This window comes from Pocillopora verrucosa, chromosome 10, assembly GCF_036669915.1.
Source record: "Pocillopora verrucosa isolate sample1 chromosome 10, ASM3666991v2, whole genome shotgun sequence".
In the NCBI taxonomy this organism is placed as follows: Eukaryota; Metazoa; Cnidaria; class Anthozoa; order Scleractinia; family Pocilloporidae; genus Pocillopora; species Pocillopora verrucosa.
The window spans coordinates 2,407,706-2,434,147 of record NC_089321.1 but is presented as its reverse complement, the minus strand read 5'-3'; the positions used below and the strand labels follow the sequence as shown (position 1 = coordinate 2,434,147).

Sequence of the window (26,442 nt, the reverse complement as noted above, 5' to 3'; positions counted from 1 at the left end):
ACACATAGCAGAACGAACGCGAGACAAAAGACCAAGTCACGCTAAAATCACGAAATATTTAATATTGCGCTCCTCCAAATTATTTTTGGTTATTTGGTTAGCATTTAATATTTTTTCAGAATGACCACGAAGAAGAAAAAACAAGCTTCTAGTCAACAGAGCCAGAAATCTGGCTCTGGAAGCACAGCACAACCCAAAACTCACGGGCGTTTCAAAATGAAAACAAAACAAAGAGACCAGAACGCTAAATATTCTTCACCGTCGATTGTTCCATTTACGAAATATGGCATCGGCTACGCTTCTTTAGTATTGATTATCGGTATGTATTTCGTGCTCTTAAGTTTTTGCTATTTCCTAGGATCAGGTTTTCTTACACGTGAGTTCAGTGAGGCTTGAGAATTTCTAAAGTATCTTCAGTTTTGTAACATGTATTCCCAGATAACCCTGACTTGAAAATTTCTGATTCTTTTCTGTAGCTGTGAGTTTTGGAATATTTCAAAGGTAAAGTTGTCTTTTTAAAATGATTGTATTTATAATAATCAATATCGTCTGGTAGACTAGAATTGAAATTTTAATATTAAGGATACCCTGAACAATAAAATTGCAATTAGAACCTTTAACAATGACTGTAAACATTTGCGCTCATCTGGTGGTTTATTTTTGTTCTTTCAGCTACCACGTGTCTAGAATGTTTGAAAACGAGCGATTTTTCTCGCATTTGTCAGCGTTGGAAAGAGAATTGTCTTTTAGGACAGAGATGGTAAGCTCTCTATCTCTCTTTTGAAGACACGTGCAGGGTTTTCATGTAGAAGAGAAAGGATCGAATAATTGTGAAGTAATGACGGCCCCACGTTCGAATATGATATAGTTAATACTATCAAGAGCTCATTGTAATTTAACTGGTTAATTCTTCAAGTAAATATCTTGTACCTGAAGCAATATGTTTAGATGTATTGGCAAAGCCAGCACTGCTACTGCTATATATAAATTAACTCATAAAGCAGTCTTTCACTGCACTACAATAAGCAAATTAGTTTTTGAAATTTGCAATTAAAGGAGTATGGTATATTAAGACGCTGTTAAGATTCATGCAGAGTTTTTCCATCCTCCAAATCTGTAGAAAAAGAATGAGACTATTAAAAACTAGTAGTCGCTCAGGACCTTTGGAAGAAGCAAATTATTTCTCTGAAGTTATTTTATTATATTGAGTGTAATCTACCAGTAAATATTTTGACAGCTTTTTTATGGTTTCATGATTATTTGAAAGTATAACAACAATGTATGATTAAATGATATGTTTTATCCAAACAGGGCTTGTACTATTCATATTACAAAACTATTGTGGAAGCTCCAACATTCCTTGACGGAGTTTATTCTGTTATGAATTGCAATGTAACAGAATATCCAGACACCATCAACACTCTGAAAAGGTTTAATTTATATCCAGAGGTAAGTAAAAAGGAATTTGGTTAATAGCTAAGTGGATTAGCAGGACTCTTGCTAAAGAGTGAACTCCTTCAACAATGCAACACTCTAAAGAAAAACTGATGGTACATGTATACCTGCTAACTCTGCTAATTTGGGTTTTCCTTGTTTCTCACAACTTGGAAAAAAAACTCAAGTTTACTTAGCCTCAACTGATGTATTATTGAAACAATAAAATACAGGGTAAGATAAACTTGAGTCAAAATGAGAGAAGGAAAGAAAATATTTAATTGTGTGGCCTGCTTCCAACATATGGCTTTTCAATAGCTTAACCCTTAAACTCCCATGGGTGACCAAAACAGAATTTCTCCTTACAATATCAATGCAATGTCAAGAACACAAGTGATGAGAATGAAGAAAAATATCAATTAGGGGATTATAAGTTGATCCAATACCAAATTCTCCACACTAACATCACAATGGCAGACAGTAAGGAGAATTACTGACAAGATCTTGGGAGTTAAAGGGTTAATGAATAAAGGAGATAAGTTTGTAAAGAAACAATGGTGCTGTGTCAGTGGGAGAATATAACAGGGTAATTAATTATTATCAACTAATATGATAAAGTAAATTGGCCACTTTAAAAAGTTTTATACTATTTACAGTAGCCAATTTATGTTGTAAACTCAGTTGATAATACATATAAAACAATTAACCTTTCCATAGCTTAGTTTCTAGTATTGCTCAACTGTTACCTCAGAGGTGTCAGTTTGAATCCTGTTGAAGCCTGAATTTTTTCCAGGCTTCTTTACTGCAATTATTTGAATTTCAGCTTACCTGCAGGGATTATTGCTTTCTTTAACCCTTTAACTCACATATCAAATTTGTAAATCTTGTTGCTGTCAACCATACAATTCTTATAATGTTTGTTTAGAGAATTTAGTTTTGGATCAACTTATTATCTCCAAATTGGTCTTTTTCTTTATTCTCATCACTTAATATCTGGTTGCTATTGTATAGTTATTTTAAGGAGAATTTCTGTCTTGTTAACTCATGGGAGTTAAAGATTAAGTAGGTATTACATGTCTCAACCCTTTTGTTGCTAATTATTGGTCAAGAAAAGCCTTTGTATGTAAATATAGTTCCTTTTTGCCTACAGGTTGTGTTAGGATTTGCTTTCCGCATGTATGACTGGTTAACCGCAAGTTTTAATATCCACACCAAGACATGCTATACTGTTAACAGAGGTTACAACCAACCTCCTGTACAAAGCTGCGAGGGTAAGAAATACAAACAATATGCTTATTGATTTCCCTAAATGTAATGTTTTGCTGGTATTATTTTTCAGACAAACTCTGCCGATCAATTCAAAACTTGCCTTGCTTTACCCTTAAACCACTAAGAGCGACTTGATTAAGCATCTTATTTCTCCCAACTGTATCATTCCTGAAACAAACATTTAGGTCACAAGAATAAAGGAAATGATCACCAACTAAAGGAGCTATTGATTGTTATACAAATTCTCCTTGTGAGCACTAAAGGAAATGTATCAAGAACATTATGGAGACTATACATACTGATATTAGGGTATGAAGGGTTAACAATTTTTCTCCCCTTTTTATGTGATTTGTCTGCTTCCAAAGGACTGTATTGGTAATATTCTGTTCATTGTTGCATCTGTGCAAAGTGAAATTTCTCATGGTTTGTATTTGATAGCATAATTCTGTTTTTTTTTTTTTTAATTTTTAGGTATGGGGGAGCTGTCATTCTTCTATGTTTATGCTATCTTCTATTTAAGTGGACTCATGATATCCATGTTTTTCTTGCTCTGCTTTTATCTCAGGTAAATTTTTTTTTGTGTTGTCATGACTAGATATGATTCTCATCGATGGTCTTAGGTTGTTTTTTCGGGTGTAATAGATATTTGATCTGCTAAAGATAAGATACACATGCATTATTGATTAATGAATAAAGGGGTAAGTTTCTAAAGAAACTGTGGTGCTGCGTCGGTGGGAGAGTATAGCAGGTAATTTAGTGTTAACAACTGGGTTGAAAACGTAAATTAGCCACCGTAAAGGGTAAAAAAGCTGACGTTTCGAGCGTTAGCCCTTCATCAGAGGGATTGACGAAGGGCTAACGCTCGAAATGTCAGCTTTTTTACCCTTTACGGTGGCTAATTTACGTTTTCAACCCAGTTGTTAACACTAAATTACCTGCATTATTGATTAAGCTTGTTTGGTCAAGATGGCTGGATATTGACCAATTTCTTTTTTTGCGTGTTTTCATGGATGGAGATGAAGTCAAGGCTTATGCAAAAAAGGAACAAGACAAACATCCAGCTATTTTGACCAACAAACTTGGTCAATAAAAGATTCATTACTTAGCAAAAATATTTCACTTTGATAAGAATAAAGAATGACTTGTTTTTTTTTTTTGAGAGCTGGGAAAGAAAGCCAGCCATGTTCCCAACACAATAAACCCACAAGAGTCATTTAATATTTTTTCTTGGTTTGTTTGTTTGTTTTTTTCTACCACTTTCACTTTCTCATGGGATCGAAGCAGGTATTTCTGAGAGAGCAAGATGTGCCCATCTTGCCTGCTTACTAGGTAACCAATCAAAACACAAGATTTGCACCATATTGCCCACAGGTGCTGTCAGCTATGTAAAAGATGATATGACTGTTCCAGAGCTGTTGGCCTTTTAGTACTTGTTTCTAAGGTCTACATATAATAATAAAATTGAACTGAAAACATGGAACTTAAATGCAGATATTTAAGATTATTAATTAAAGAGCCAGTGACTAACTGCTCCTTTATTTAGAGAACACTGCAGGTCTGTTACAAGTCCTCTATATTTTTCTGTTGTATCCGTTCATTCATATTACCTACTGCATATTCACCCTGGCAACATTCAAGCTTGGAGTTTTTATGTTTGAGTTCAGTAGAGTCAGCTTTGTTGCAAGATTACAATGAATACAAATTGCCTGGCCAAAATGTTTTGGATTTGCTTTCAATTACTTTGCTATGAAATTTTTTCGAATAACTCGTGCTGGCCACTCAAGTAAAAAAACAGATCACAAATTAGTCACTTAAATTTTCTTGCACAAGGTCTCTTATTTTTTATTTTCTATTTTTAATTACTTTTGCCATCAAGGTGCAGGACACACAACAGAGTGAGGCTCCAAATTAAGTGTGCCCTTAACCCTTTAACTCCCAAGATCTCATTAGTAATTCTCCTTACTGTCTACTATACAATTCTAGTGATGTTAGTTTAAAGAATTTAGTATTGGATCAACTAATAATCCCCTATTTGATATTTTTCTTTTTTCTCATCATTTGTCTGCTTGATATTGTATTGATATTGTAAGGAGAAATTCTGTCTTGGTCACTCATGGGACTTAAAGGGTTAAGGGAGGCACTAGGAGAGTAAAGTGTCTTGCCCAAGAACACAACACATTGTCCTGGTCAGGCCTCAAACACAGACCTCTTGACATGGAGTCCAGTGCACTGACAATTAGGCCACTGCACTTTCCACTTGTTGTATTCATGCTGGGTTCTGAGTGATTCCCCTGATATTTTTTTTTGGTCTCGGTTTGTTAGTCTCTAACTTTCTGTATTAATAATAACACTCAATGGAAATACACATTATTTTATTAACTGTCAGATTTTAAACTTTTGTTTTCTAGTGGTAGTATTCTTGGTGGACTAATAGGCACATTGTCATACTTGTATAATCATGGTGAGGTAAGTATGGGAAGGGGACAATTTTCACCAAGAACTTTAATTGCCAACCAATCTCAAAAATTTCTGTGGTACTTTTTTTTTTTTTTACCCACATAATGCTCCATATTTAAAGATATAACACTCATATTCTGTTGGAAAGACTTGCCACTGCCAGTTCAAATTCAGGGATGAATTTGAATGGGGATGAATTTGTATAGATGACAATGAAATGCTTGTGGGTTGCCCAGCCGGGGGGGGGGGGTCTAATATACAAGGAACAGCATGGAAATCAGTGGGGAGAATTACTAATTGGATGTTGGGAAGTTAAAGGGTTAAAACTGAGCTCAAACTTTACCAATTACTTATTGAGCTATATGAAGGTACCTGTTAGAAAGTCTGTGATGTGAAATAATGTGGATAGGGATCTGCTCAGGATGATTATGGAACAAAATAAAGCTATGCAAATGCAATAAGTGTTTGTGGATGATCAGAATTGTTTAATTTAAGAAAGAGATGTGTCACTGATTAAGCTTACTTTTTTTTTTTTAGTGTACCAGAGTTATGTGGACACCACCCCTACGAGAAAGCTTTTCATATCCTTTTCTTGTCTTCCAACTTCTGGCTGTTACCTTAACAATTAAGTAAGTCACCAGTTGTAGATCTTTTATTCTAGACTAATGATAAAATGCTTGCAGTCCCATATGCCACAATGAGAGGAAGGAACAGTTTACTGGAGTAATGATGATGATAAAATGACTGAACAACAAAGTGCTACTATACCTCTCTCAAGTCTGTGAAAATGAAGCCCTGCTGCAGGGCAAATGGAATGAAATTTATACTTTTGAATTTATTTAGCAAGACACTTCTTAATTGTGTTTGCCACCAGTTTGAGTTTGACTTAGTTTATGTGAGTAAACCCAGAAATTATGCAGATAATAAGCCCCCTGTACATGTCAGTAATAAAATATTATCACAGAATTTACATGTCTTTCTTTTTTATTTTTTGCTAGGTCACCTAAGGCTGACTGGAGACACCTATCATTAGTTGCCATAACAACAAGCTTATTCATGATTCCATGGCAGGTAAGGCTAATCATTGGGGGTATGATCAACACTTTCACTCTGATGATCTAAAGATCAGTTATCAATAAATTCCCTGTAATTCTGGAACTGATAATTTTTACATGAAATCAAATGATATCCCCTAAATGATATTTTTGTCTTTATGGCCAGTAACATAATGATTTTGTAAGTATAAATTATTTGCAGTCACCAGTGTTAGTGAAAGGTTTGATGTTTGATATATTTTTATGAAATAACTGATACCCTCATACATGTACTCTAGTTAATGAAAAATGGGTTTTTAATGTGAACTTATTAGTTACCAGTAACACCTGTTGGTGGATGACAAATTTTTAGAGGTTTTGCTTCCTTAAAATTTGAAAAAGAATAAAACTGTTTTCTTTTGATCATAGCAGGACATGCATATCGTTTTATTTCATACTTTTTCATGAATTGATTTAAAATAATTTTGTCGTCTTTTCTCTTAAAATTATTTACTATCTGTTTTGATTATTTGATTGATTATTTAAAAACGCTTTACATAAAGTAGATATACAAAATTTTATCTCTTCGAATAATTGCAAGAACTGTATTTTATGTAAATCTTAAATATTTTAAATATTATCAAGATCATATTATTGTAATTATTATTATCTTATTATCTCATTATATTAAGGTTATTATCTTATTATACAGGGTAGGGTGTTATAAACATGGGGTCTACTATTTCGGGGTAGGGTGGTTTTATATGGGAAGAGCTCTTTTATCATATTCCAATAAATTTTTAATGCATAGTTTTATATAGATTAGATTAGTTTAGTTTAGGTGTCCTTACTTAGTGGGAAACTGCTATCTTATTTGACACGTAAATAAAGTTTATTATTTATTATTATTATTATTATTATTATTATTATTATTTGATTATTGATAAAGAAAGTTCTCTCTCCTTTTTTTCCAGTTTGCTCAGTTTGCACTGCTAACACAGGTGGGTAATTGCAGTAGTATACACAGTAGTGAAAGATTCTTGTACATACTCATGGTAAAAGGTGGTTGAGTCTTGGGTCTTCATGATTTTTTGGCTGTCCTTAGGGCTGGAAAACCTTGTGGAGACGCCCATAAAATGTGCACCTTATTATGATCCAAGGCTTACTAGAAATTTTATAGCTTTAGCTTCTCACTGGGTTCGACAAACTCAAAGAACTGATTACGAATGACATTTTAGTGAAATTTTTTTATTTTTTGTTTAAAGCGAGCTAGAAGAACATTGCAGAAAAGAACAAACTTTTTTAGATTGTACATACAATTACTTATTCAATATTTTGACAAGTGTATTTAAAAGGAGAAAACTGTATTTTGTTGCAGACTTGTGCCTTGTTTGGACTGTACTTTCTTAAGTTTATCACTTCCCGTAAACTGTGCATTGTGTTATATGGATTGCTGGTATGTAATTTCTTCATTTTTGGTACATCCATTAGTTTATCAATTACTGTGTGTCAGTTTGGTAGTTCATAGTCTATCCGTTCTCGATGAACAACAACAACAAAAAAAAGATTTAAATTAGTGTCAAGTTTAGGGACGAAATTAATTCAAAACTGTTCCTTATCTATCATATGCAGGTGGGACATTTATTAAATTTTGTGATTCAGTTTGGAAACTCCATGCTTCTGAGGTATGCAGTTTGGTTTTCGTCTCAGAGGAGTGATAAACATAAAACTTCTTCCTACAATTTTAGTACATTGTCGCATAGACAGGTGATGAGAAAAACGAGAATTATCAACAGTAGGGTTCTTTCTTGATAAAACTACATATTCTCACCACTACAGTACATAGAAATGTAAACACTATAGAGGAGAGACTTCCTAAACGTTAGTTTTCAATTTTAAAGTAGAGTTTCGTCAGGTGACTCAGCTTGGTAGGATCTTAGTAAATGTAGACGAGCGAAAAGAAGGGTGCGCGAAAGATGGCAAACAAGTGGCGCGGAGGTTGTGGCCATCAACGAGACAGTTGCGTTGCAATTTTTCTTTACTTCCGCTTGATTTATGAGCGACAGTTTTTGTGCGCCCCAAATGTTCGCTCGTCTCCTCTGGTTGAGAGTCTGACACCGCCTAGAAGCGAATGCTTTTTTATGGAATTTCAATTGTGTTTTAGTGGTCGTTGTATCATTTGTTTTTCTTTGAAACTGATCGAAGCTATATTTTTAAACCATCAGCTCATTCTTCTTGTCGGCCCTCATCACAACTTTGGTGAGTATGTTCAGAATTTTTTGAGAACAAAAGTGCACTGATTAAAGTGAATCTTCTCTCTTTATACAATAAATGACCGTAAGCTGTTTTTGCCCGGTGTAATGCCGCCCACAAATAAGCGATGCAGGTGGAAGAGAAGCTACATGTCCTTATAAAAGCTGCCCAAGAATATACGGCGCTTCCAATCAGAAACATGTAGCGTTTATTCGAGGATAACGATAAAAGCATTACAATTACGGTACTTATCGGTAATTTGCATCATCTAAATTTTGCCTATCACAAGGAAGACAAATTCGATTCTATTCCGGCGAAAAAGCGAGACTTTGGAACCTTAGACGTGCTTCTGTTGTAGATAATAGTTAGAAATGATCTCTAATATTCGGTGTTCAAGAAATTTGATTCTGAAGTACACGCCCTCGATTTGAATAAAACCCGTTCGTGGATAAACGCTGCATCCGAAACGCTTAATTGTCATAAACGCTATCAATCGCTGTTCAATCGAGTAAAGACGACAACGATTATGGGAGATAAGCCGTCACCCACTCTCAGACTGAGTATAAGTAGATACCATCGAACTTTCGTGGAAACTTCACATTTTTCTGAGGGAGGGGTAGGGGGGGGAGGAGCGACTTGTGATGGAGTTTCATGTCTCGTGGATGTAGAATTTACTCCTTTGTGCTTTAGTAGGCTGTTATAGACTCGCAATATGTACCCTCCAAAGTGTGTTGTTCGTTTTTATTTATTGATGGACAGTTACACAGTAATTTTTGTTTCATTTTGTTCCGTTTAATTTTTATTACAAAACAGATCATTGCCAATCTTGAGCCGTTTATTTACCAACTGCCCCATCAGCTTGTTATATGGGTAGGTGAAAAAAAAAGTGTGATGTGTGATTGAGCTTCTAAGGAACTGTTCTCTAGCGTTAACGCGAGTTTCAAGCCCTTATTAATGCAGTAGACGTCAGGCACACTTGATACTACCTTTGTATAGCATGCCTAGCAGATGCTAAGGAAAAAACGAGTTACAGCGACTGTACTAAACACGAACAGCGACAGCAAAAAAAAAATTACACTACATTACTCGGCACTCTTAGCTTCTGTAGTTTCTTTACTCTTTTATCTGTAGGTTTCTACATGAACATCACCATAATACAGCAGTTTACCATAAACTTATTAAATAAAAAGAGAAACGTGTCTTACAGACAATCTTAAAGGCAGTTGCAGTTTATCATTTTTTGTTGTTGTTGAGAACTGATTAATGATATGTCACAGGCTGCCCAGGCTGTCATCTTCCTTACTGGATCTGTAGGAATCAAGATCGCCATAGCAAAGATCCTGGGAATTGCAGATGATGTAAGATATTTTAGTCTCTTTAATTTGCGTATTCCAAATGAAATAGCACTGCTCTCTTCAAATTTCTCCGATTCATGCCGGAATAAGTTAAGATAAAATACCTCTCTTGTTAATGAGCACAGTAGCGCTTGTGCGGGTAAATAAGTTATATGTGGTGCATCTTTCGAAACATCAGCGATCAGGGGGTACACTCCCTGTTAACAGTGATTTCTCCTCAGTGAACGACTTTTCATACTACTGCGAAAGAATTCCTTAAATAGAGAACTTAACCCTTAACCCTCAGGAGTGTCTGTCTTCTCAGTGCTTTTCTCCTCACAATATCACCCCTGAATCAAATGTGTAGGTAATGAGACAAAAAAGGAAGTCATCGCAAAATTAAAAAGCTTCTAATTGTCAAACAAATTCTCCTTGTCAGCACCTTAGGAAATGTGTAGAGAACAGTATGGAGAATATGCATACTGATGTTAGGGTGTAAAGGGAAGATACTTTTAAAAATTCCCCATAGTTTCTAATTGTACTTTATCACTGTTTTATTGTTTCTTCGTTTACCTTCATTCTCAGGCACACATCACAAGTATTTTACGTTCCAAGTTCTCCAGCTTCAGGAATTTTGACACGGCTTTGTACACGTGTGCACCAGAATTCGACTTTTTAGATCCAGAGGTTGGTGATCTCTTGTTCTTTGTGAGGTGAAGAATTTTTCATCTGTGAAAAATCAGCCAATTTTCTCAGATTAGAGAGAAGCTCCTTACAGCAGATTCATTAATTTTGACATGTGTACTCTTCATTCACCTTGATTGTATTCTTTAACTTCAACATAACATATATGTAATCCAGAGTGGACATATGATGGCCGAGATCGTTTGAATTAGTCTCCGCAACTATTCATTTACACCACAAGTCACTTTGCTTTTACTTTATTCACATTTTGATTCCGTGTCGTAGAAAATATAGCAATAAGACTAGAGGAAAGCCAATGTTTAGTCGACCGTCTTAAACCAGACTTTGTTACTATGAGCTGGGATTCTCATTCCTGCTTATTCCTTCCGAAATTAGTGAGAAGCGACAATTCCACTATCTTTCAAGTGTTCTACTTCAATAACTTTATTTGACATGCGTTTTTGTATTCTATGCCATGAATTGTTACTAAGAAATGTTTTAAGAATTTAAAAAGCGTTGTTAATGTCGTGGACAATGGGTAATCCGTTCAATGTCGCCGAAAAGGAAGACTACGCGGATATCTCATTGTTTGAATTTGCCTTCGTTTGTTCCACGGCACGGTATGGGCGACACGCTCTTTTTGTTTTTTTGTACTTTGTATCAAACACATTAGCCTAAACGCATTCGCTCGTCAGAAAATTCGATCTTCCAGACGGGGACCTCACCTTTTTAGAGAGGCCTTTATCCAAATCATTTGTTTCATTATTTTTCCAAAATAGAATCCGACAAAGTTGAGCAAGACGTTGCTGTTACCGGCTGCGATTGTATCTTTTACAGCTGTTTTACTGAAGGTAAAAAGTAAAAAAAATTTGCACAATATTGTAACAACAATTTGTAACATTAAGTGGTACTGATCCACACAAGTTTCCTTGGGAAGGTTACTTTTTAAGGGAAACTTTTCCGCTACATAGACATCTTCTCATCGATTTATTAATTTGCTGAAGCAGAGTTTCCTTGAAATCCTTTAGTCTACTTGACCAGTGTCTTCAATTCATTTAAACCAAAAAAAGGTTGTCCGTGAGAAACTCTTCTATTAAAAAGAGTCTTTCTTTAAAATCTTGCTCGTGAAATCCAATTTTATGGACAAATGATTTTACGATGCAGCTTTGCTTACGAGGCATTATAAAAGCTCATGATTTGAAATGATGTTTGTAAAGTTTCATGTCACTATATCTAAGTGTTTTTTTTATCAATAGGGTCATTTGTATAGAGCTGTTTCCAGAAAGGTTGTTGTCAGAAAAAAGGAAAAAAGTGTACATGACAATCTTGAAAGCTAACCAGGGTATCCGGTAATCAATGATTTTTAATAAGTCAAAGAAATAAATAAATTCATCATCCTTACAATGAAGTTTTCTTCAGACTTCTCTAAAATCCTGAGGTCAAGTAGTCGTAACCTAAAAGCTACCCACAATACCTTTAGGGGTTATCGCGTGCGCTTTTACACTTTTTTTCCGAAAACCTTTCTTGAAGCAGTTGTAATTAATCGCATTCCAATAACGATAGAAGTCCATTAAACTCCGTTTTAGATTCTGAAGAATGAGTGGAATACCTTGATGGCTACAAAAGACAAGAAAGAAAATCCTAAAATGTCAGACCCTGAATCGGATGAGGAGGAAACAGACGACTTCAAGTAAGACTTCCTGAAAAGTTTTTCTTCGAGACAGACACCACTAATGTTAGACCCTATTCACACCAACACAACATGTGTAGTTAAACCTGGTTTAACTGAATTAAAATCAAAAACAGAGAACTGGAAAACAGAATTTTTCACAACAAGATAATTTGTTTTTATCAACGGAGTTGATAATATAAATTGGCCTTCCTAAAAAGTTGCTAAAGCTGACGTCTCGAGCGCTAGCCCTTCGTCAGAGCGAATGACGAAGGGCTAACGCTTGAGACGTCAAGTTAGAAACTCTCTAGGGAGGCCAATTTACATTATCTCCGTTGATAAAACCAAATTATCTTGTTATACTCTCCCACCGAGGCAGCACCACAGTTTCTTTAGAAACTTACCTTCTCTAAGAATTTTTCATTGGTTTCAAGTAGTCACTAACTTGAATTTTCAATTTACTAAATTTGAAGATGACAAACATCGGTTTAAGCAGCTTCTATGAAGAAAATGATTTTGAAACTTGTTCAACAAAACTTTAAAACATATTTAAGCGTTGCTTCGGGTATTATTTTTGCGGTCAGCTATTTAATAACATACGTTAAAGAAGAGGTTATTAACTAAAGTTTCATTTTTTTGTAGGAAGGGAGTGAATCTTAAACCTCACGCGGAGGTAAGGATAGAAACTTGTGCGCCTCGCTGTGTTATTTCTAAACATATCATTTCCAAGATGTCCTTACCGTCTTCCATACAATTCCTCTGATTTTAACTCTAAGAATTTACTGTTGAATCAACTAATAATCCCTTTGTTGATATTTTTCTTTATTCTCATCACTTGTCTGCTCGGTATCTGATCGACCCCAGGGGTTTTCATTTGCGCGCCCCCCCCCCCCCCCCTGCCCCCTCTCTTATTGCCAATAGAAAATCCTAACTAAGTATCCTCCCTCCTATTCTCTTAGCATCTCTATCACGTGCTGCAGTCGCTGGCATTCGTTGCCATGGCGATCATCATTATGCGGCTGAAGTTGTTTGGTACCCCAGCTCTGTGTGTCATGGCGTCCCTTCTGGCCTCTAGACAGGTGATTCAAATATATATCCACTGGTATTTTTCTTATTTAATCATTTTAAACAAGGAAACGTTACAAGAAAGATGAAAATGTATTTCCTCCTGACCTTGTTAAGGATGATAGTTCAATAACGCGTGTTCCATACTCATTCCATCGTATTTGCGTGAAATGTGGGTTTAATATCAGCTTTTTGCAAGAAGATTAAGACATTTAATTGCAAAATAAATTAACGAAGATCATCATGGTTTTCCCTCTGTTTTGACTGTCTTCAACACTTGTTTTGCGATGCCATTGGTTTAAAAACTGTCAAAGTATATCTTTTGTAACCGAAGGGTTGTCCCAAAGGTTACGACGAAGGTATTTAAACCGGCGATAATAACTAACACAGGGAATTTTTATTTCTCTGAGAGAGAATGAAGGCAATATCAGCCCATATTGCCCACTCTTGATGCCAATCGGAATCCACGACTCGCTTCATCTTGCCTTATAGCGCAGCCAGCCGTTTGATAAACACCTTTACTATGCGTGATTTTGAATAAGAGAGGAGCGCGCGTCAAAATAAGTCAAAGCAATTTATGTTCTGTCGAAAAGATGTACAGCGTCGAGTTTGTCTTCCTTTTTTTCAGTTGTTTGGTTTTATTTGCGACAAGCGAAAGCACCAAGCAGCTGTGGTGGTCCTGATTGCTGCCATGTCTGTTCAAGGAATCATGAACCTACAAACTCAGTTTGTGAGTATTTATTATTATCACTATTTCATGTATGTGATAAACCTATGAAAGTATTTTCGTAAACTTCTGCAATCAGCGTTTGGATGCGATGTCGTTTCTGTGCGTTTCTTTCTCCATACTGTTCTCTATACATTTCCTAAGGTGCTAACAAGGAGAATTTGTTTGGCGATCATTTGCTTCATTCTCTTGACCTTAATGTTTGATTCAGTGTTAATACTGTGAGGAGAAGTTAGATGTTAATCATCCTCAGGCGTAAAAGGGTTAACAGACTCTACCACTTAATCAGTGATAGATAGAAGGATAGATGGATAGGTTATTGAATTATTCAAATTTACAAAGGGTTAAAGTTATACAGCTATTTCAATTTACGTTGTCGGATCAAAGCTTCAAGGGTACGGGACAAGACCGAAAGGCGGTATGGGTAGATTAGAATTAATTTTAGGCTTTCGGGGTTGTCGGCGCGAGATGGACATGGACATCGGAGATCTTCGCTGTATGGACGAGGCATTGTTAATTTTGCTGATAATTATTCATTAAGATCCCATATTCCCCTTCGGTCTTGTCTTGTAGGCTTGAGGCTTTGATCCGACAACGTAAATTGAAATAGCTGTATACTCATTTATAAAATGATAAGTTATTGTGATTTAAGATTTAAAATGATGATAAAAAAAAAAAACTACGCGCAAAAGTTCTACCGATTGAACATGAATAAATGTGTTCGTGTAACGATTAGTGCGCATGTTTGGCTGGTTTCTAAATTGTATCTGCTAATGTTATTGGCTGGTGACAGATGATCAGTAGACTTTATGCCTATTATTAAATACGAATGAGATAACACTGTTCCTCGCGCCTGTCTTTCAAAGATCTGATGTTATGCAATGCTTGATCACGTCAAAGAAGTTCAGCATTTCTTTTGATATCGTTGCGGTTGGAAGAAGTCGGTAAAAAATTGTTGATGTTTCTTTATTTTAACTCAGGCGACACAGGGAGAGTACAACAACCCAGAACAAGAGGCACTGGTAAGTAACGACCTCTACTCACTCAGTTGCTAGGAAATGATTCCATCATCAACTATAAGAATTGAGTGCGTAGACATTAAAAAAGACTAACAAAACCGTATAAAAATAACTGATCTCGACTCCTTTTAGTGGTACTCTGACTTTTTTTTTCTCCAAGTATGCCTTTGTTATTCAACGAATAACGTCATCTTTCACTTAACTAACCACGTTTCACATTTACCATCTTCATCAACGACATCATCGCGCAAAAGCATGATATTCGACATTTCTATCCTAGCAGTAAGGAGGAAGTTTGTTAGCATGGACCTAGTTAAACGACTTAGCCTGCCACAAGCCTTGTGACGTTCTACCACTGCGCTATAGGAGACGGTCTCCTATAGCGCAGTGGTAGAACGTCTGAAGTACCACTTGGAAGGTCGTAGGTTCGACTCCCGTCAAGAGCCCTCGGAATTTTTTTTTCTCCGAGTATGCCTGAGTCATTCAGTGAATAACATCTAAAACCAAATCGTTGCATTTGAACGCCAATTTTGTTTTAGCATTAAAAGATGAAAAACCAAACAAATCAACGTGCTTAAAGAGGAGAAGCAATAGCTGTAATCTGCACTTTAAATTTTTCTACATAATCGATTGCGCTGTTTTTTGATGTTGGCGAGTTTGTACATCTTGAATTATATCATTACAGGTTGAGTGGATCAACACCGAGACACCCAAAAGTAAGTAACAAATACATGTAAAATGAGTCTGATTAACTGTGTGATTTCTGTTTTGTGTTTGTTTCTTTAGCCAGGGACTGGGGCGGGAGAGCGGGAATACATTTCGGTAGAACGTCTGTATCAGTTTTTGTGAATGATGCAGTACTTCAATACCTGTTACTACGACCTTTCTTCCTTAGGGAGTGCAATACAAAGGCCATTTTTCGATGCCCCTTTTTGACAGAATTACAGATTTAGCTCTACGTGTTTCTTCTGGGAAGTTGACATGAAGATAGCGCTACGCTTAACGTAGACAGCTTCACGGAGTGTACGGACTGCATATACTTATTAACAATCACCTTACAAAAATACAAAATCTCTTAACTGCTCGCTCGTAAGTGGACAGATATTTGCCACCCTTCTGTTCTTCCCGTTCTTGAACGAAAAGGGTTGAACTTACCCTGCCCTTTGGATAAAACGAGTTTTTTTTTGTTCGTGTATGAAGTAGTCATGCAGTGTCGCGGAATTCTTGAGCGCCGAATATTGCAGACGAAAATTTACAATAACTCCAATCTTTAGGGTTTTCAAGAGACGATGCAGAGCAACTCGAACGCGAGCACTCGTCATCCATTTACACCGGCAAGGACCTATTCTTTCAGTGTGGCCGGACCCAAATTCATGGAAATTTCTCTATGTGACCATGCTATTTGTTTCTTCACGTAGCTGCTGTTTTTGCTGGTGCCATGCCAACAATGGCAACCGTCAAATTGTGCACCGGACGAGCCATTGTTAACCATCCTCACTATGAAGACGTTGGCATTAGGTAACCTGCTCTAACCTTAAATAACGATTTCAATTTCCCAAGTGGTCTAAGTCTCTATGTTGAACTTTGGCGAGTTTACGTGTCCATATGGTTCATATGTAGAGTATCGGAGCGCGGAATCCGAGGGTCTGGGGTCCAGTTCCCCCTAGGGGACAGATACTTTTCCTTCGTCCCAGGCTCGTGTCAAGACCAATGACATCTTCCCCTATATCATGACCAAGCTCGAAATCGACCTTCTTTCTTGTTCAAAGCGTAAACCAGTTTTTACCCTGTAACTAAAAAAAAAATCATTTCTCCTTACATTATCGATACAATATCAAGCAGACAAGTAATGAGAATATAGAAAACTATCAGTTAGGGGATTACTGGTTGATCTAATCAATACCAAACTCTTTGAACTAACTTCTTAGAAATTTTTTGGCAAACACTAAGTAATTATGAGATCTTGGGAGTGATGGGGTTAACAAAGTGTTGTGTTCTACAGCAAGGCACTTTATTTTCACAGTTCCTTTACCCTACTAGGATTCTCGATAGGATCTGGTAAACTTTTGGGTAAACCAGATGAACTACCATGGATTGCCTGCAATCGAGGAGCATCCCATCCAGGGTGGGGGAGGGGGGGTTAGGGTTAGGATTAACCTGAGAGCAAAAATATATATTTTGTAAATTCCAGAAAATGGCCACTAAATCTTTCAAATTTAACTCACAATCTTCTTCCGTTCATTTCTTGTAGAGAGAGAACTCACAAAGTGTATCAGATTTTCAGCCGGAAGCCGCCAACTGTAGTTTGGCAAACTCTGAATTCCATGAAAGTTACCCACGTGGTTGTTGACATTCAGTGGTGCAGAGGAAGACCGAAGTAAATATATTTGTTTCGAATGCAATCAATGCAATCCCAACTTTCCTTCTAAGAACAACTTTCAATGTAGGGATGAAAGTAATGCGGGATTTACTCAACTTTGCTCTGTGATTGGTCCAGAAACTTGCGCAATCCTCTCAACCAATCAGATACAAAGCTTCAAAGAAACGTGCCTCGGTCATTCGCGTTTTTCCGCGCTTCAGGCAGTTTGGACAGTTTGCTTGTTTTCATTCTGAGTTCTCATTGGCTAATGATAACATGAACCTTTGTTCTGATTGGTCGTTGAAATTACTTGGGTTTTTTTTCAACACTCAATTCCTGCTCTAAAATTGATTAAAAATTGATTGAACTAATGACTTAATTAACATTAACATGTTTTTTTTCTGCAGAGCTGGCTGTGGTATGGTCGACATCTGGGACCTAGAAGACGAAGAAAACAGGTCTCGACCGAGCTGCTGTAGCGTTTTAATGGACAATCCAGCGCCTTTTAAAAAGGCTTTCAGCAACGACAAATATTACGTATTTCAGCTCCATCATAGATAACACTTTAGAGCATTCTTTCCCTCAGGGAAATTTTATTTTTCATCTAGAGGTACGCCGTCTATGGCGGTCGCTTGTTTGAGTTTTAAAATAATTAACTAATTTATGAAACTGAAAGAGGATTGAAAATAAATTTTTACGAATTAAAAAAAAAATAAAGCTTGTGTTTTATGAGCTCGTTCAGTCGCAGCATCCGAGCAGTCCCTCATTGGATCTGCAGGACGCGTGTTTTTCCGCCCGCGGGAAGATTGAGACGAGTCGGGGAGAGGTTTGCCGAGGGTTCGGCACTAATTTCAGCTGGACCTCTTGCGAACCCCTTGCAGGTTCGCGTTGCTGAAGGCTTCATACTTTCCTGCAGGCAAAGAAAGGCTAGTCCCGAAGCGCTTATGATGGTAGCCTGCCCACTGGCTATTTAGAGATACCCGAATCCCGAAAAAACACGGAGTACCTTACTGAAAAGAAACACTTTTTATAGGCTCGATTACCAGCCACTGTTCTGGAAAGTGAGTCCGCGCCCTCCCCCCGAACCCAGGAGCGAAGACCGGACACGAGAGAGCGGCGAAAATCGAGCTTTCAGTTTTGACCTTGTGGACAATGAGATGTTCGGTATGGACCTTAAAGTTTCTTAGTCACTCCGCTCTGTTATCCCTTGCCGTCCTTACTAAGTTTCGTTCTGTCCCCAGAGTCGTGCTGCTGTCTTCTGTTCATATATCTAAAGGGATCGAACTAAGGATAACATTTTTTCCTGAGTACACCGAAGGATCCGAATATAATTCAAAATGTCGTCTGTTGTGTCTGGCCGGACGCACAAATTATCAAGGTAGTTTTTCATTCCTTTTGCTCAATCCCTGATCAAAGTACACCTTTGCAGACTTCACAAACGAAGATAAAATGTATGTAGGGACGCTCAACTGGACAGAAAAGGGCTGTAAAGTCTTAAAAGCCAAAGGTGAATGTCTGATACTTTTCTCGTTTGATATGGAGTTTGGTCAATGTATTTTTGAAATTCACTTTTAAATATTTTACCCTTCAAGCTTCGTAAATGGCTAAGCTTTCTTAATGCGAGTGAGTATTAATTTGAAATACTCAAAGGTTTTTGAGGAGCTGGGGTTCTAGTCTGTTTGTTTAAGTTTTTCAAAGTATCTCTTTCTCTTCCTCTCTCTTAAGTTGAAAATCTGTCTAGAGCGAAGCATCTTACTTGGTTTTCAGTCGAACGGATCAGCCTGATATACTCGGAGTCAATTATTTTGAACCCGCCTTTTGCAGTCGGAGAACTCATTTGAATTACAAATCATTTTCAAAATTAATATTCATATTTGCGCTCAGTCTTGCACGTAGAAGGAGCTTATGAAGTACAAGAAATTTTAGCGTCCTTTTTAGCCTCGATGGAGTCCAGAAACACGTTATTTCGACCCTGTTACCTTGGATGTTGTCCGTTCAGTTCAGGTCGGCAAGCGTTTCTTATGCTGGAGCAAGTGGTTCAGATACCATGCCGAGGATTCATACTTTTCAATTTGTTACGACTATTCTTCAGGTAAATAAGCTACGGAAGGATACTTATGGGAAGTAATACAGTGTCAATGTTTCTCGTTGTGGTCTTTGTTAAATCTATTTACTGAATCAAATGGAAGAAGAAAGAGCGTAATGCACATAACACAAAGTACGACAAATTCTCTGCAGTATCCGCCGCCATGACAGTTCTGCTTGAACGTGACTTTACTGGCAACGAGAGAAATTCACACTTAATTGTTAGTGTACTTATTGCTTATTTACTTATTCATCTTTTCATTCCTGTACATATTTTTAAACTAGCTTCTGTTATTATAGTTTATTGAACTAAAGTGTGTTTTAAACACACTACCTCTTCCCTAACCCTCCAGCCCTGTCAAAGTAGAGGGTAATCTTAGAAACGTTATAGCGTAGACTCCTGGCAAAAGAGGATTGGTTCCCATCTTTCAAACAGAGGCTGCTTTACTTGCTTTAATTCATACTTCCAGGAAAAGTGACAAAATAAGCATCTGCTTCCCAACCAAGAAGAATCGTCGTACTCCTTGTTACTTCATAAATGCTGCAGAAGATAACTCTTGCAGCTTTTAGAGGCAATCTCGTATGCAAAGACAGGCCTTTATCTGGAATATTTTCCTTTTACTCTTCCTTACCATGTCGAATGTTAAAGCACATCACTGCATTACACTTGTAGATTTTATGATTTCATTTTTGAGGACTGTCTTTCTGCTCTCATTCAACATCAAAAGTGGGAGCTTGTTTACTGCAAGTCACCTCCATTACTGCTCTTTTTAGGTTGGTGTTAAGATAAGAATTTCAAAGAAACACCTTTTCACTGTTGGCAGTATCTTGACCATCTTCCTGTCTTTTCTAATTACCATAGCAACAATTCAGCACGTCAAATATCGATGTAATATTATGGTAAGGTGCCAATAGTCAAAGTAAGTCCTTACCTAAAGATAGGCATGCATATAGTCATATTATCTTTCCTTTTTCCAGTCAAGACAGTGTCAAGCACAGCATGAAACAGCTTGGAAATCAAGAAATGAAGAGAGGAAAGAAAAAAGGATAAGATCCAATTAGGTTGGTCTTTAGACTTTTAACGGACTAAGTCATCTAAGCCTATAACTCTGGTAAATTAAATAAAAAATCTTAAGTTTGAAATGAAGCAATTCTATTGCTCGATATTTCTTGGTGGCAAACATTGGTATTAAATTATCAAAGGAAAAGTAATCTTGGGGAAGTGGGTTTCACTTGTTTTCAGCAGTGTTCGTTTGATGGATAAATTCTGCCCTGAATACTTTTTATCTGTTGCACCAACGTCAAAGGAATATCTTGTGATCCTTGTCTTGTTATGACTATCTATCCGGCTGACCAAGTTACCATTTTAGTAAAATTGAATCAAATTATTTTCGAGTTCTAAGATTAGGGAATCATTGTAAAAATGATATCGGTCATCCAGCTTTTCCTCGATCTTTTTAAAAGAGATTATCTAGAAACCCAGACTTCTTTTCGAGATCTGAAAGGTTGAATAGTCGTATAATTTCTTACAAAAATGAATATTTTTTTCAATTGAGAGGATTAAACCCTTGGAGCCTAATTGTTACGAAATTGAGTTGTGAACCAAATTAATTAAGGGTGTACAGTCCGAACGGAGATATTTTTTGCCAAAGTTCTTCCTGAGTACTCATCAAATTATAAAGAACTTTTTTTGACATGATCCAATAACGATCTACGAGCTTAAACAGTAACACCGCCTAAGCTCTAGAGGCTAAAATCAAATTATTGTGGTATGCTCCAAAATTGAATTTTTTTTCTCGAATTGCTTCCTGAGTATATCATCAACTTAAAAAGATCTCTTTTTTTTGACGTCATCTCAATAAAAATCTTAGACTAGTTTTGAGGGTGAGTAAGCTTTTAGCTCTTCTCGCTTTTTCTAAAATTGCTTTTAAAGTTTACCGTACACTGATATATTAATTCATTCTAACATGACTCGTTAAAAATATTCGAGCCTAATCTTTAATTAGATGTATTCAGCTCTAGGGTTCGGCTACAACTAAACTGAACATTATGCTTAGAAGTTGGGTTTTATCTCTCAAATTTCTTCCAGAGTTTTTCATCAACTGCAAGATACCATACTTCTTTTTTTTTATTAAAAAATCTTAAAGCGTTATTGTTTGAGGCTAAAGCCAATTGAAAGAGGATGCTAAAAAATTGATATCTGTTTCGCTGATTTTGTTTAAAGTTCATCGTGAGCTCAAGATCTTATTAGTAACTCTCCTTGCTGTCTAACATACAATTCATATCATGTTGGCTTGGAGAATTTGGAATTGTATCAACCATTAATCCCCTCATTGATATTTTTCTTCCCAAGATCTGGTTGTTAATTCTCCCTTTAAGCTACACCACATTTCCTTGTAAATTAGCCACGAGAATTTGGTGTTGGATCAGGATAACAACTTCTACCTGAAAAGTTTGAGTATTCTCATTGCCTGTTTGCTGGATAATGTATGGATATTATAGGGAGAAGTTACATGTTAATCACTTCTGGGAGTTATAGGGTTAAAATGGTAGGACACCAAAGAAATCTAGTTTTAAGTTGATTTAAAATTCTAAGATGTCACAGGGAGCGAATTTTACCAAAGCTATTTTTCAGAGAATGATTTCAAAAATACAATTTGTCAAAAGAGTTACTTTGCAGCTTTCAATTCTTGAAATACCCTGCTTAGCCATTTTTATTTCTTATTGCTATTAGCATATTCACCGATTCTTATGAATTTTCACTCACCAGCAGTTACATTTACATGCTCCCAGACTGAACTGAGGAGTTTCAACAGTATTATGATTCTGGTACTTTTTTAGCATACTCGTCGCAAAACAAGAGTACAGTATTTCATTTTGAACAAGGGTGGCACCCTGGGAATGACTGAGAGATATCATTTAATTAAGCACAAAACTAGATTGATGCCATTATTGCATCAGAATTCATTCGTGATCTCAGAGGAATGGCCGGCGAGCGTAGATGACCTGGTTGTTGTTGTTTGACCGAAATTTTAAATTTTCGGCCGAAAATAAAATGGTGTAAAGCTTGAAAACAAATTTAACTTTAAGTAATTTCGACGAGAATAGCTACTGACTACAAAATTCCTCGAATTTATCAAAATATTCATCAGTGATCGTTTGAATTTATTGTTAAATCCAATTTACGTTTACGTTCACGTTCAAGTTCATTTGTGTAATCCAACAGTGCTTAAAAATTTAAGCTCGGAATTTCATTCGTCTTAAGGCCTGGCTACATAAGTCGGGCTGGTTCAGTTTTGCCGGGGTTTTGCCAAGATCTCAGCGCTCAAGTCAGTTAAACGCAACAAAAATCAACCTTGTGATAACACGATAACCAGGCTGGCTCGGTTATCGAGATCTCGGCAAAACTGAGCCAGCCTAGCTCATGTAATCAGGTCCCAACGTTACAAATACATGTTTCTGCAACAAACCAACACTTCTTTATTATCGTTAGAGGATTAATGTTTAAATTCTGGCGCATTTGTTGATTTATAGTTTATTTTTGTTTTAATTTTTTTGCAGACTGACTGTTAAAAATCCCAGATCCTTCAAGCACGAATCAAACAAGAAAGGCTATGATCCAATTGAAATACAAGATTTATTCAGAGGTATTAGAACAGATGAGGTGCATTTTAAAGAACAGCATCTCCCGATTCAGAGCTAAGACCCAGACGCCTAAATCGGAGACTAATAACTTTTATTTCTTGATATTTGGCGGCTCGACTCATGCTAAGGGCCCTTTAAAATAACAGTTTTTGGTGCAAAAAGAAAAAAAAAAAGAAAAGAATATACTGTGCTTGTACTAATTTTTCTATATTCATTCTGTACGTGACATCTGTTCAATTCTGGTGAATTTTCCCGCCAAAAGACTTAGAAAAATACGGCGCTTAAAATACGCATGCGCCATTTTTTTTTTTTGAAATACAAGTTGTCTTTCAAGTATACTACAGAGGTAATAAACTGAATATTTTACTTGTTGTCGTTGTGTATTATTATCATCTTCTACCATTAATAAACAGATATTTGTATCATCTTTTATTGTCCTTAAATAAACCACAGAAGTTACACAAAGTATTTATTCTTTTTAATCACAAAATAATTATTTAAGTAGCATAAAAAAATTTTCGTATATATACTAAGACTTTTGGGGAAAATTTGGCCCAATTTGCACAGACTTTCCCCTGACAACTTTTTCGGCAAAAATGTTAACAAGTTTTCCTTTTAAAATTTCCTCAGGAAAAGTAATTAAACAGCATCTCGTGCAAAAAGAATTAGATAGTTATCGTCAATTTCCCTATCACTCATAAAAAAATCCTAACAGTTTAGAAAGTTTCGTTTCTTTCAAAAGAAATCCGTACACGACATACCAGTCTCTCAACCTTTTTTGAAGACTTCGATTTTTTGCACGAGATGATGTGTGGAAGTTTTAAAAGAAAGAGCATCATGGCAAACTATAAGCCTTTAGCTTGCCATTATGCCCGTTTCGGAGAAAAAATGCCGCCAGTTTCGAATGTAACACAGGACACAGGATGCAAAAGAACCGAAAAAAAATTCAAAACCTTTAACTAAATTTCCTGGTTCAAAATTCTCTTTTCGACTAAATTTGGATGAAAAACTATAAATTATTGGAATATGGTGTTTGAATTTAGCCATAAGAACTAAGACATATTGTCCTTTGGCTCCAAATTTCTTAAAACTTATTTCGCTAAGCTTTTGAGAAATAAAATAAATTCAACAGCGAAGAAATTTCAGGATTAGAGTCCAGGTTCAATTTGATTGGCGAAGAAAATTCAAAAAATGGCCTCAATGAGAGGAAGTTGGAGCGAACTCTTACAATTTGATTTTAGCCTTCAAAAGTTACGACGTGTAACGATTAGGTTCCTAGTTTCTTTAACTAGATTTGTGAAGCATGTTGAGAAATTGAATAGAAAAATCATCAGCTCTTTGAAATCGATTCTACCCTCTTAGGATGAAGAAGTTTCTTTTGTTAGGCTTCAAATCATTAACCATTAATTTTTGCAGGGAATTGTTTCGCAAGAATTAGTCGTCAAACGCGTTCAATTTCTTTTTTAAACTGAGTCTAAAGATCAAAATTTCAAACTTTTACTCTTTTTTTTCTAGTATTCCTGTGTTACACACCAACTGACTGCCCAAAAGTTCCTCCCTCCATTTAAAACAAGGAATAAATAAATTAACTACAATATGTTTTAAAAACCGAATGCCTGTTTCAAAATGGTGACAAACGATCCCCTTTTTCGAGTGCAACTTAATTTTGAAGTTTTGTAGACAACCAAAAAATTAAGAGATTATCATCTCTTGCAAGAAATGACTTATCAAAGAACTTATCAAATATTATATAAACCAGCAAAATGACAATCACTGCGGTGAAAGGAATCAAAAGTGCTTGCTTTTAAAAGCGATGACCGTCATTTTCTATAAACTTTAATTAAATAGACCCAATTTGAGTTTTGGTTCGCGCGTAAAATCAACTGCTTTCTGTACAAATTTCAATTATGAAAAAAGTCAGTATGTTTACAAATCCTTTACTTTTCACGAAACTCGTTATCAATATATGAAAGCATTAAACAAGAAAAAACGACAGCTGTTTTAATTTGGTAAACTGTCAAATCGTGTCATTTTGTTTAATTTGCACTTCTGATTCGAACTATTTATCAAAATTTAGAATCGCGATGAGCAAACAACAAAGTAACTCTTGTTCGTGTGAGAAAATTATGACCTATCATTACAACGAATATAATACACCTGTTCTTTTTTTACCGGTCAAAAGATTAGCCTGTATATTCTTCTTGATTTTTTTTTCCAATCTGTAAACTACTTTCCAAAGATTTGCGAAACTCACCCTTTCAATTTTTATCGAATAAATTTTTCTCGGAAAAGTTAAAATCTCTATTTCTTTATCGTCAAAACTGGTTTATATAAGAGAAATTTCAACTCAATCAGTTTCTTGAAGAGCTCGTGACCAGGCATCAGAGTTTTAAAACATATCTTACTTTAAATTGGAAACTAAACTTAATTGATGGCACAAAGTAACGGATATAAACTAAGATGGCAATGTACTAAAATCTTGCTTTGTGTGTGAAAAACTAAAAAAAAACTCCTCCTTGAAAAACGTTCCTAAATTTTCAATTTAATGCTATTCATGCCAAGAATGAATTTTCATTTAAAATCAGTATTATTTTGCCAACGTTTTCTCCTGGTTTCATTCAATTTTCAATAATGAAGTACGATGGCTTAGGTTGGAGTAGTCCTGAAAAGGTTTTTTGTCGAATCTCGTGACTAGCCTGAGTTGAAGTCATCAGAGTCGAGTGAACAATTGTTTATTAATCAAATGTTACACTTCTCTGGTTTGTAAAAGTGATCGGTTAGTTTTGCAGTAAAGTGGCTGTCAGACTCAAATATCGTTCGTCCATTGATTAGTCAGTTTTGATCAGTTGGTTAGGTCAGTTCTGTTTTGGTCCGTTGATGATTGCGTTAGTCTGTTTTTAAGTCGTTTTTAAGGTGCTGGCGCAGATAGTTGGTCCCATCTGTTGTAAGACGTCAGTCCACTCTAACTTAGTAAACTAACTTTTCAAGGGCAGTCTTTTGAAAATTTGTTAAGTCGATGTTGTTCAGCAATCTGATTTTCGACGTAAAGAAAATATGGAAATTCAATCAAATTCATCAAAATATTTCAATTTTGAATCCCATTTCCATTTTTTCAGTATTTTTTTCAAGTGCCACCTTAGTATCGCCTTTGTGCTACTTCAACTAGAACTCTACTGTGATACCAATTGTAACACAGACCAAAAAAAATGAACGATCAGAACTTCGAAATTGATAATTTAAGTGTTAGCATTCCGTAGCCAGGATTATATCAGATTCTAGTTGTTTCTGTCTTAACTTCGATACAAAGATATTCTCTAAGATACATTACACCAAATTATTGCTGGTAGTTCAAAGAAATCAATTGATCGCTCATGGTCTGTATAACAATCCGTAACACAACAAACTATT

At 36.0% G+C, this 26,442-nt stretch overlaps 1 protein-coding gene across 1 annotated transcript; it reads left to right on the top strand.

Annotated features, from left to right (window-relative positions):
• The first annotated feature begins 33 nt into the window (after positions 1 to 33).
• LOC131791161 (protein C-mannosyl-transferase DPY19L1) lies at positions 34 to 18,001 on the top strand. Its single transcript, XM_059108481.2, has 26 exons — positions 34 to 319; positions 477 to 501; positions 673 to 760; positions 1,312 to 1,449; positions 2,585 to 2,705; positions 3,175 to 3,268; positions 5,112 to 5,169; positions 5,698 to 5,789; positions 6,159 to 6,231; positions 7,169 to 7,195; positions 7,573 to 7,650; positions 7,827 to 7,879; positions 8,420 to 8,453; positions 9,261 to 9,317; positions 9,725 to 9,805; positions 10,367 to 10,468; positions 11,245 to 11,316; positions 12,052 to 12,155; positions 12,777 to 12,807; positions 13,094 to 13,213; positions 13,828 to 13,929; positions 14,907 to 14,948; positions 15,631 to 15,661; positions 16,364 to 16,463; positions 17,197 to 17,322; positions 17,712 to 18,001. The coding sequence occupies exons 1-26, from the start codon at positions 121 to 123 to the stop codon at positions 17,863 to 17,865; spliced, it is 2,202 nt and encodes a 733-aa protein (XP_058964464.2). The 5' UTR covers positions 34 to 120; the 3' UTR covers positions 17,866 to 18,001.
• Positions 18,002 to 26,442: the final 8,441 nt, after the last annotated feature.